At 56.0% G+C, this 11,489-nt stretch overlaps 1 protein-coding gene across 2 annotated transcripts in view; it reads left to right on the plus strand.

The window, feature by feature from the left end:
- SGSM2 (small G protein signaling modulator 2) overlaps positions 1-10,552 on the plus strand; it is a 33,447-nt gene extending 22,895 nt beyond the window's left edge. For both annotated transcript variants that reach the window (XM_019650542.1, XM_019650543.1), the window contains 12 exons: positions 1,467-1,620; positions 2,433-2,497; positions 2,588-2,733; positions 3,251-3,379; positions 3,623-3,805; positions 5,591-5,977; positions 6,225-6,349; positions 6,760-6,842; positions 7,044-7,153; positions 7,903-7,999; positions 8,502-8,669; positions 8,931-10,552. In XM_019650542.1, coding sequence (XP_019506087.1) covers positions 1,467-1,620; positions 2,433-2,497; positions 2,588-2,733; positions 3,251-3,379; positions 3,623-3,805; positions 5,591-5,977; positions 6,225-6,349; positions 6,760-6,842; positions 7,044-7,153; positions 7,903-7,999; positions 8,502-8,669; positions 8,931-9,019 — 1,736 coding nt within the window. In that variant the 3' untranslated portion in view covers positions 9,020-10,552. The remainder of the gene's footprint in view (positions 1-1,466; positions 1,621-2,432; positions 2,498-2,587; positions 2,734-3,250; positions 3,380-3,622; positions 3,806-5,590; positions 5,978-6,224; positions 6,350-6,759; positions 6,843-7,043; positions 7,154-7,902; positions 8,000-8,501; positions 8,670-8,930) is intronic.
- The last annotated feature ends 937 nt before the right edge of the window (positions 10,553-11,489 follow it).

Genomic DNA, 11,489 nt, shown 5'->3' on the forward strand with positions numbered 1-11,489 from the left:
CTGCCTGGCTGGGCCTGCTCCTGCCCCGGCTCCTCGCACGACTGGCATCCTGCCTGCTGCAAGGCTATGAGCTGGGCTCACCTGTCCCACCCCACCTGCATTTGTCCCCCCACCTCTTCTTCCCACAGTCTTGGGCATGGCTTGCAATCCCTCACTCCCAGAGCCGCAGCCCCTCCACACCAAGTATGTTCCCTTAATTTGCCTCCTGGTGGAGCTGAAGGGCCAGATCTCTACAAAAATCCCAGCTGTGGGCCTGGGAAGGCAGCGTCAAGACAGGGCAGCCCCTGAGGGGACTGGAGGGGGCTCCGCTCAGCCCTTCCCATCGAGGCACAGCCAGAGCTGGAGTATGGCTCCCACAGAAACCAGGCCTAGGTCTGCTCCAGGCTCAGCAGGCCAGGGCTCAGGCCACCATTTGCAGAAAGAAATACTGCTTGAAGGAAGTCTTCATCACACACATACAGCGCTCTGTTTCCCTGTTCTTCACTCTTCTCTGCTCTCTCCCTCCTCCTGGCATCATCTCCTGGTCCTTTCACTTCCTGCCCTCACTTCGCTTCATCTTTGTGGCTCACTGGGCCTTCCAGAATCCCCTATGAGCACTGCCCTGCCCGACCTGGGCTCTAGAAGCTCTCAAGCGTCTTGAGTTCTCATTCAGACTAGCTGGATTGGCTGAGAAGGCTCCATCTACTGGTGGTGTAGACATGTCCAAGGAGCTGTCTTCTGAGGCTGCGCCTGGGGACATTCTTCTGGATGGTGGAACTGTGTGCCCAGCCACCACCCTCATCCCTGCAGTGGCCTGGCAGCCCTGGGAATGCCCTTCCTGCCAGCTCATCTGTTTGTTTGTAGGAGGCCACTGTGCTGAGTGCAGTCAGGCTAGGCAAGGATAGAGAACTCAGAAAGGACCCACAGGAGCTGGCAGCAGGGGCACCTGGCCTGGGCAGGGAACAGTGGTAGGATCCACTGGCCACTAGGTCTAGAACACTCAATGGTCTTCAGAAGCTTTGATCAGTGAAGACTGCTAGCATAGGAAGGTTTGAAGTTTGCAGCATTCCACTCCAGGCACCTTCCTGTGCATCTCAGCATTTACCCAAGAGGACCAGGCTGAATCCTTGAAGGCCAAGCTAGCCGGTGGCGTTTTAGGGAGCTCAAGCTTTTGTTGTTCCTTCTCTTTCCCCTTCCTCTAGAATAGCGTGTGTTTATTCTATTGCTGATAGCAAGATGGAGAGAAAAGACACAATCAACCATGACTTAGTCAAAGTATTTTATTACGAGGCTGGGAACTGTCAGGCACTCTCTCTCTCTCCACCATTGCCATCTCTGGACCCTGGACCAGGCAGGCACCACCACTGTGGTTCTCCACCAACGGGTGACTTCTTGCTGCAGCTCTGGGCACAGAGGTGGGCATGCTGCAGGGTGCCTGGGGGTGGAAGCCTGCCAGGCCCCGACCATGGTCCCCTTTTTGCCCTCAGATACTGGAGACATGATTGAGATGCAGGGCTTTGGGCCCGGCCTGCCAGCCTGGCACCCGCAGCCCCTCTGCAACCAGAGCTCGTCCTGCCTCTCCTGCTCCACCAGCAGCTCTCCATATGTAACTCCCAGCCACTGCAGCTGTGTCCCTGACCGGTGAGTGAGCAACATCCAGGACACCAGCTCCCTGTGAAGGTGTCCATCCATTTGCATGTGTCAGTCTGCCCTGTGTCACTTGCCTGACAGAGTGGCCTCAAGTTGGGCAGACCTGGGCTCAAATTTCACTTCTGCTATGCATGTGACTTTGGCAAGTTACTGAGTCTCTATGAGCCTCTACATTTCTGAGCCTCAGTTTCCTCATCTGTGAAATGGGGACCATACCACCTGCTTCCTAAGGTTCTTGTGAGGATTAAATGAGGTATATAACCCATGTGAGGACCCAGAGCTATGCAGTAAGTGCTCAATACTTGTGAGCTCCCCTTCCTAGTGTGGACATAGATCTCCTGTCAGGCTTTATGTCTGGGAACACACACCAGATAACCGGGCATCTGCCATGTGCCAGGAATGGCATGGGGATGGTGTTTGTGTGAGGATCATGTCCTGGCACTTGATGCTTTTGCTGCTGCTCACTTTTACCTGTTACTTCATTTGTTACCTGATAACCCTGAGATGGTTCTCTCCATTTTTCACATGAGGAAACCGGAATTCACTAACATGAAGTGAAGCTAGTTGCCCAAGGTCCCCTGTGTGGTTGGAGGCCAGGCTGGGTCCCCCAGCAGCTCTACCCAGGGTGGCTGGCAGCAACGGGGAGCCCAATGACATGCTGCCAGGCTGTGTCCAATGACATCCTGCTCCCTGCACCACCCTGAGCGCCTTAGCTGCCCCCCAACCCCCACACCACCCAGAAAGTCCCTCATTCTCCTCCCACCAGAGGAGCCGTAGCCCTCTGAGTCAGGTCGATTCCGCAGGTTGCCCCTCCGGCTACTGTGTGAAAGCATGCGGAGGCAGATCGTGTCCCGGGCCTTCTACGGCTGTGAGTGTGGGGCGAGGTGGGGCCGTGGGGGGCGGTGAGGGCAGGGGGAGACACTGCGGTCATGGCTGCCTGGCTCCCTCCCCACCCCAGGGCTGGCGTACTGCCGCCACCTGTACACTGTGCGGACCCACCTGTCGGCGCTGGTGCATCACAACATCATCCCACCCGCCCAGCCCCCAGGGGCTTCAGGGGGCCTCACGAAGGATGTGTGGAGCAAGTATCAGAAGGACGAAAAGGTACACACTCTGGGGTGTCAGAGCCAGAGGTCAGGTCAAGGGGCTGGGGCGGGCGGTGGGGGGTGAGTGCAGAGCAGTCCGCTCTGGGACCAGGTTTCACAGACCAAATGGGCATTCAGGTAAAACACAGTAGGGGCTGGGGTTGACAGGCCAGGCTGATGTCGTTGGAGCCGCCCGGGTCATGGTAGAACCTCATGGCTGGGGCTGTGGGTTTCCCTGGGAAGCGGACTGGATGGGGAGTCTGTTCTGCTTCCACATTACTCTGCAGTGTTGGGCAAATCTCTGCATCTCTCTGGGCTCCGTTTCTGCCATGGAAGGAGGGTGGTGTTGAAATGAATCTCATCCAGCTCAAACCTGGGGCAGGGAGGATGTGACGACCCCAAAGCAGGATCTGCCTGGGCTTCAGCAGAGTGACTGGGTCACTGTCCCCAGCCCCAGCTCTTCATGGGATGGGGTCACCCAGCGGGGCCACAGTGACTGTGGGGGCTGCACAGCCTTCACTCCCTGGGTCCCTCAGAACTACAAGGAGCTGGAGCTGCTGCGGCAAGTTTACTATGGAGGCGTGGAGCACGAGATCCGCAAGGACGTCTGGCCCTTTCTGCTTGGCCACTACAAGTTTGGCATGAGCAAGAAGGAGATGGAGCAAGTAAGGGGAGCCCATTCCCATGGGGATAGGGAGATGGGGAGCCGGGCCAAGGGACCCCAGGGAGGTGGCCTTGGAAGGCTCAGCCCCTTTCCAGCCAGAAAGAAACGTGGCAGAGGAAGATGGTAGCTGAGCGGCACCCCTGTCCTCACCCCTGTGCCCAAGCCCAGTCTCCAGCTATCCCAGCCCCTGCAGAGGAGGACTTAGAGCACCCCTCCCCATGGTCATGGTGTGGTCCAAGTACAGGTGGACACAGTGGTGGCAGCGAGATACCAGCAGGTGTTGACGGAGTGGAAGGCCTGCGAGCTGGTGGTGAGGCAGCGGGAGCGGGAGGCTCACCCAGCCACACTCACCAAGTTCTCCTCGGGCAGCAGCATCGACAGCCACGTGCAGCACCTCATCCACCGGGATTCCACCATCAGCAATGACGTGAGTCAGACGGGACCTGGTGAGGCCAGGGCGGGAGCCACCAGTGTTTTACACGCAGGAGTCCTGAGCACCAGCCCGACCTCTAGTACTGACGGGCAGTGGGGTCCTGGGAGAATGGCTTAATGTGTCTGTGTCTCATTTTCTTCCACTGAAAAATGGGACGACTGTCCCCGCTGCTGCCCACGTCTCTTGGTATTGCAGGAATAAAGTGAGATAGTGCATTGTGTTCCGTTTTAATGGACTAGTGGGGAAAGATGAATTGCTGTGCATTTAGGGAAGCCTTCCTTCCTGTAGAGACACCTCAAGGCTAGGAATAGGCAGCCCTGGGTTCTAGTCCCGGGTCCGCGGCTAACAAGATGAGGGACTTGTCTTCCCCTATCTGGGCCTCAGTGTCCCCTCTTAGCTCTGCTATCCTTCACTGAGAGCTGTTGGCCAGAGACGAGGGGAGAACTTAGAGTGGTCCCGTTGGTGTCTACTGGCAAGATCTCCACCATGGTGTTTTTCACCATCTTACAGAATCGACTCTGCAAAGCCAGTTCAGAACCTGCCTAGTTTTTGTGGCATCACCCCTGCCTTTCAGTGAACAAGTCCCAAACTATGGCTGCTAGGCCCAACCAGAAGTGATAAGAAGTCTCAGTTTTAAGGACACTCTTTTACTAACGTTAATGTTTTTTCTTTAAAATTGCCTCTTTAGATAATTTGTATTCTCCTTACTTTACTAAATCCTTACTAATGTTAACAGAAAACTCAAGCTGGAGCAAGACTTAAAGGAATATAACTACGAAGGCACACTCTCCTTTCAAGTGTTTTGTTCTTAATCCCTATTCATGAACATACTCTCTTTCTCTCTGGCTTTGGGTTTTGCAAATCCCGGGTCTGGACCAGTGCCCCAGCTGCTTAGCTTATGGGCAGCAGTAGCCTTCCTTGCTGGCACGGTTCTGAGGCTCTGGACTGCCTAAGCACCATGGCCTTACCAGATACTGGAACCCAGCAACACTTCATTCATGCTTCTTGCCCAAGGTGGAAACTCCTCTTAGCATCCCTTTACCTAGATAGTCCAAATAGGAAAAAAAACAAAAAACAACAACAATGTGCATGTCTCTTCTTTTCCCTGTGACTTGTCCATGGTGGTAGACTATTTCCAATCAGCAGCTTGTGTTTCCTTTTACTTCTTACTTTTCCTCAGCTTGTCTGAAGCTAATATAACTGGTTAGGTACTTGCTAGAGAAGTTTCCTGCCTTGTTCTGCTGAACATTTCAGTCCTGAAAGTAAGGGAGAGCTTGTTTTTCCTAATGCCTCCAGCCTGCTGTCCCCCAGGCTGCCCCAGCAGCTAAGACACCAAGACACTAAGGAAGCTCCCCTGACCTGAGGCAGCCTCATGACTTCAGCTGTTTGTAGAGTGACACAGCTCACACTGGCCATGGAGTGGCACTGACTGTCCCGGCCTCCAGCTCCCCTTCTGCCCTGGAGCAGCCCCAGGAAGCCTGGAGTACTTCCCACTTTTCCTACTGCCCCAGGAAGAAGCCGGAGGAGGGGACTGGATAGGGCTGGAGATGGTATCTTCATGTTTGCTTGGAGCCTGATTTCTCTCCACCTGGTTACCTGGGTCAGAAGGGGAGGCTTGGTGCCCAGCGGAGGCCGTGTTGGAGGCCATGGGGTGGGAGTAGGGGGCGTGAAGAGAATTCTCCATCCCTCTCATTCTGACCCCAGGAAGGAGACGGTGATGAACTGAGGGAAGGTGCTGGAATGCAGGCATGAGCCCCAACATCTGTTCACTCCCACCAGGTGTTTATCTCTGTGGATGACCTGGAGCCTCCAAGGCCCCTGGGCACTGAAGATTCCAGACCAGAGCCTGAACAGGAACCAGGAACAGAGCCCCCTGGCACCGCCATGGTGGAACAGCAGCAGTCAGTGGAGTTTGACTCTCCGGACTCGGGACTGCCTTCCTCTCGCAATTACTCCATGGCGTCGGGCATCCAGTCAAGCATAGATGAGGGGCCAAATGTGGGCTTCGAGGAGGAGGACGGCATTGGGGAGGAAAGCTCTGACGGGCCGGTGCCTGCAGTCCACGCTTTCTCCGAGGCCCAAGATCCCAGCCAGGAGAAGGCCCCGCAGGCCAGCGAGCTGGAGGCAGGGGAAGAGCTTGCGGCTGTGTGCGCTGCTGCCTACACTGTATGTGGCCATTCCCCAGGCACCGTTCTCAGCGGGCCCCAGAGCCTTCCTGCTGTCCCGAGGCCTGGGGGCAGGCTCGCGGGTGGAAGGTGGGGGTGCCCTGACTGTCCTGGAGGAGGCCCTGGGCCCCTCTCTCCGCATCCCCAGAGGCTTCAGTTCTCTGAGTCCCCTGGCTCCCTTTCTTTGCTGCATTCCTTTATGTGGGCACCACCTCCGGCCCCCAGCTCAGGGTCCTCCACTCTTTCAGATAGAACTCCTGGACACTGTGGCCTTAAACCTGCACCGCATAGACAAGGACGTGCAGCGATGTGACCGCAACTACTGGTACTTCTCATCCCCCAACCTCGAGAGGCTCAGAGACATCATGTGCAGGTGCCGGTCCAGCGCAGGGTTCAGGGCGGGAGGCAGGGACCCTGCTCTGAAACGTTAGGCCCCCGGGCGCCCTGCTGCTCTCCCTTGCATCTGAATTACACTTTGTCTGGAACACCTTTTCCTTGCAGTGCCCTCTGCCCCACCCCTCTTCATTCTTAGAGGCCTTTCGGATCTCAGCGTCAGCCATACTTCTGGAAGCCTCATCTGATTTCCCTCACCCCAGGGCTTCCCCTGCCCCAGCACTGTCTCTTACCCGGAGCCCCTGCGTGTCTTGAGGACACGGGCTATGGGTTGCTCACCATTGTATTCCCAGTGCTTTAGGGTTACCAGAAGGGGCTGTCTCCCCAGGGATCCCTGAGGGGAGGGGAGGATGGCACACATCCACAGTGACTCTGTCTCTGGCATTTCAGCTACGTGTGGGAACACCTGGACGTGGGCTACGTGCAGGGCATGTGTGACCTGCTGGCACCTCTCCTGGTCATCCTTGACAATGGTGAGGGATGGGGCTAGGGAAGGGGTAGGTGTTCCCAAAATGGTATCAGGGTTGGACTGACATAAGCTGGAAAAAGGAAAAGAAGACCACTAGGTCTAGAAGGGTGGGAATGTCAGGCAGCCCTGTCCTCCGGGCCACAGGGTACCCCCTGTGAAGTGTTGGGGTCTCCTACCCTGTGGCCTCACTCCCATCTCCCCTCAGATCAGCTGGCCTACAGCTGTTTCAGCCACCTCATGAAGAGGATGAGCCAGAACTTCCCCAACGGGGGCGCCATGGACACCTACTTTGCTAACATGCGCTCCCTCATCCAGGTGAGGTCTGTAGCTGCCTGGGGGCACGTGACCAGGCACCATTGGGCTTACCCATGGTCCACAGGGAGGCCAGGGAGCATTCTAAAAATGTCCTTTATGTATAAGCTTAATTTCTTCCATTTTAAAAACACATTGTTTTCTTTTTCCAATTGTGGTTGACATTCAATATTATATTAGTTCCAGGTGTACAGCATAATGGTTAGACATTTATGTAACTTACGAGGTGATCCCCCATAAATCTAGTACCCACCTGGCTCATATATAGTTACTACAACTTTATTGACTATATTCCCTCTGCTGTACCTTACATCTGCATGACTATTTTGTAACTACCAATTTGTACTTCTTAATCTCTTCCCCTTTGTCACCCAGCCCCCTAACCCCCATCCCATCCGGCAGCCATCAGTTTGTTCTCTGTATCTATGAGTTTGTTTCTGAAAAACACATTGTTTTCAATATTATAAATTGAGGAGGAATGTCAATATGTGAATGCCCGTGTTCATGAATGTCCTGGTGAGTAGGGCAATCTAGGATGCAATCAAAATACCCAGAAAATGGTATAACTCCAAAAAGAGTATAACCCAGACAGACAGCAGGTGGGGCAGCAGAGAGCAGCCTCCAGGAGACAGGAGAGGGCTGGAGCGCAGCTCTTAGGTGCCAGAGGCCGTGCAGCAGGAGGGCTGGTGGAGGATGGGGGCAGCCAGGAGAGGCAGCCTCTCAGCCCTTCTCCCTTTCTCCACTCACACAAGATCTTGGACTCAGAGCTCTTTGAACTGATGCATCAGAATGGAGACTACACCCACTTCTACTTCTGTTACCGCTGGTTTCTGCTGGACTTTAAGAGAGGTAAGAGACAGATTGGATGGTGGGCCTGGGATCAGGGCCACTGGGAGATCCCTCTTCCCCAAAGTCTGGTTCCAACCCTAGTTGCACTTTGGAACCACCTGGGGAGCTTTTTAGAAACCTCAGAGCCCTGAGCCCCACTACTCTGGCTGCATGGGCATGGAGATTTTAAAAGCTCCAAAGTGCAGCCAGGGTGGAAAATCACCCTCAGGCAATGGTTTTCGGAACTGTTTTCAAACCAAATCTCCTGAGCACCAAGGTCTACAAAAGTAGAGCCTTTCTAGCTGAAGACAGTGTGGTGTGGAGTCTGCAGGAGGCTGGTGTGCAGAAGTTACCAAGGAGAAGGACAGGGTCTTGGCCTGGGGCATGGAAACCCTCTTTCGGACTGGGCTGTGTGTAGTGGAGAGAACCCCAGGACTTTGGCCCTGGAGCTCGGTCTCCACATATGGCTCCATTAAGGGCCCCTGGGCAGCCATGCTCAGCCTTAGCCCCTTGCTGTCCCCAGAACTGCTGTATGAGGATGTGTTTGCTGTGTGGGAGGTGATCTGGGCGGCCCGGCACATCTCATCAGAGCACTTTGTCCTATTCATTGCCCTGGCCCTGGTGGAGGCCTACCGTGAGATTATCCGTGACAACAACATGGACTTCACCGACATCATCAAGTTCTTCAATGGTAGGAGCTGGTCCAGCCATCCTGGCTGCCCCCAGCAGGGGCATAGGGGCCTCGAGGAGATGGGAGAGGGCTGGAGCGCGGCTGCCAGCGGCCAGATGCCGCGCAGCAGGGGTTGGAAGGGCTCAGAAATACCGGGTGCCTTCCCTCTAAGCAGATGTCAGGAGTCCAGCAGGTAGAAATGGAGCAGGGTGGGCAACCAGAGGGCTCCTCCCAGAACTGCCCTTGCTCTGGCATCCCCACAGTTATCCATGTTTCCCCCAGAACGGGCTGAGCGTCACGATGCCCAGGAGATCCTGCGGATTGCCCGGGACCTCGTCCACAAGGTGCAGATGCTCATTGAGAACAAATGAGGGCTGTGGCCAGGAGGCAGCAGCCAGCCAGAGCCTGGGCTCCCAGTCCCTGGGCCCCCACAGGGAGAGGAGGTGCAGGGGCGGTCAGGCGGAGACTGCCTCAACCCCCAGCCCACCCTTCCTGCCCCTAACTGTGTTCCTAACAAAGTGCTTGTGAGCCTGGGATCCGACTCTGGGAAATTCTGGCGAGTCAGGGGCCAGGGTGCCCTCAGGTCAGGGCCAGGATGGGAAGGGTCGTCGGCCTCAGGGAGCAGCTGCCTTGGGGAACACCTACTCTGCTCCCCTTGCAAAAACCTGAGAATAGCCCACTGCCACCTGCAGCCTAGACTGCTCCCCACAGACTTTCCTGGGTCAGCCTGGGGTCCTGCAGAAGTTATCAGGCTGTAGTTGCCTGGGCCCCATCTGGCGAGTGTCGTGTGGGGCAAGGGGACTCTGTGCTGTATTTCTTCTGAGAGTCCCTTTGCAGGCCTTATGAATGTGGGCACACCAACCTCACGGCCAGTTTGGGCACGTTTCCTGGGCTCAGGAGAACTGGGCCGCCTCCGGGCCCTCCTCTGAGGCTGTGGGGCAGTCAGAAGTTGGGCCCTGGGTGGAGTCGCCCACCTCAGCAGCACTGCCACTGCCTTTGGCCACCTGAGGTAACCCCACGCACTCCCCCAGCTCATGCAGTGCACCCACACGTATCTGTAGAGTCTCACTGTTGCCACCCCGCTCTTGCTTTATGCATTAGATGCATCCCTGAAAACTATAAATGATGCTTTGGCAGCCAGAGGATCTGGAATGTGGTGGGAGCACTTCCTCTCAAGAGGAATCCCAGATTGATTCTTTAGGGAGGAAGTCCTGTCACAGCCCTCTTGGAGGTGGTCCTGGAGCTTGGGGGCAGCCCATCATCCGTCCCAGGCATTTGCTGACTCCCTGAGGCTGGGCGGGGATCCTGGACCTCCCTTGTTTGTCCCTGGTGAGATGCAAGGCTTCCACATGCTTCTCAGGATGCTGAGAGACTTAGGGACCCAGAAAGCCCCCCTGGAAGAGCCTCACTCATGTGGGGTGCTAGAAAGGGCCCCTCTCCTGACCCCAGGCCTAGGCACGCTGCTTGCTCTATCATCTCTGTCCCCACCACCCAACACAGGCAGGCTAGGCCTTGCTCTGGGGCCAGGAGGCCGGCCACTCTGCCACAGGGGCTGAGGCCTGCCCAGCAGTCACTAAGGTCTAGAGACTTCCTGCATTTGAGAAACATGAAAAAGGGCCCAGCAGCCCTTCTGCATCCAGCACAGCCTCCCCAGCTCTGCACCCTACCCCTCCCACCTGCCGCCTCGGGCACTGCACGACCTGTTTGGGGGCCAGCCCACCCCATTGCCAGCCCTTGTTGTCCATGAGTCCTTGGCCTCCACCAAGCACCGTGGCCATTGTGTGCCTGCCTTAGTGACTGTTTTTTTGTTTTGTTTTTTTTTGAGGAGCAGAGTGTGTATGTTTTTTGGCTCAGAAACTATACTCTTCACTGTAACAGACCAATAAACACAGCATTTGGCAATGCTTGAGGCTCTGGGGGCTGCTTGTGGGCTGGCACTGGACAGCGAGTGACTGTGTGTTAAAGAATTCTATAAGCTCCACAACTGAAGTGTAAAGAGGGTCCACCCCACAAGGCAAGGATGGCAAAAAGAGAGACCCGAAGTTTCCAGGAGAGAGGGACTTCGGCGATGGGCTGGTCAGGGTCGGGGGTGATAGCCAGACCCCAGGTACTCAGAGAGAGCCCTTGGGGCGGGGGTCCTCACCCCAGAGCCAACAGTCCCATCTCAGACTGACCAGTGGCCTTTACAGCCCCTGGATTAGTGTAGGTCCCTGTCCCACCGCGTCCCCAGCCTGCCTGCCCTCCTGAACAGCTACAGTGACAAGTTGGAGCATGACTGGGAACCTGCAGGAGCTTCCTGGCCCCTCCAGCCAGTGGGAAAGGACCTTGACCCTTTAGCCTTGGTTCTTGTCCACTGAGTGCTGCCTTTGAATGCTTTAGACTTAGGCCTGGGCCGGGGGGAGGGGGGGGGCATCAGGAGGGGTCAAAGCTGCTCAGGCATGGAAGGGGCCCGACTAGAATAGCAGGTTCTCATCTGCCTTCCCCCACCCCACAAGGCCTCTGCCTCCCATTTTCCAAGGTCTCAGGTAGAGGGCTCCTGTCACCCGCATACGGTCTGGTCTAGAGGACACTGGCTTTCTGAGTCTTAGGGCCTATTGTCAACTCTCTCTGAGCTGCACAGTCAAGGAAACCAGTTGACACAGGGAGCTCTGGGGCCAGGGAACCTTATAAGCCTCTCAAGGGAACATTATAAATCCCCAAGCTGATCCTGTGGCTTGGAGTCCTCAGAATTCCCTCTGCTGTGACTCCACCTGAAAGGTCACAAAAGGTCCCTGATGAACTAGCCTGGAAGTGGCCCGGTTCCGTCACACACTCCTACCCAAAAGTGTTGACCCTCCCCTA

This window comes from Hipposideros armiger, unplaced genomic scaffold, assembly GCF_001890085.2.
Source record: "Hipposideros armiger isolate ML-2016 unplaced genomic scaffold, ASM189008v1 scaffold_141, whole genome shotgun sequence".
NCBI lineage: Eukaryota > Metazoa > Chordata > Mammalia > Chiroptera > Hipposideridae > Hipposideros > Hipposideros armiger.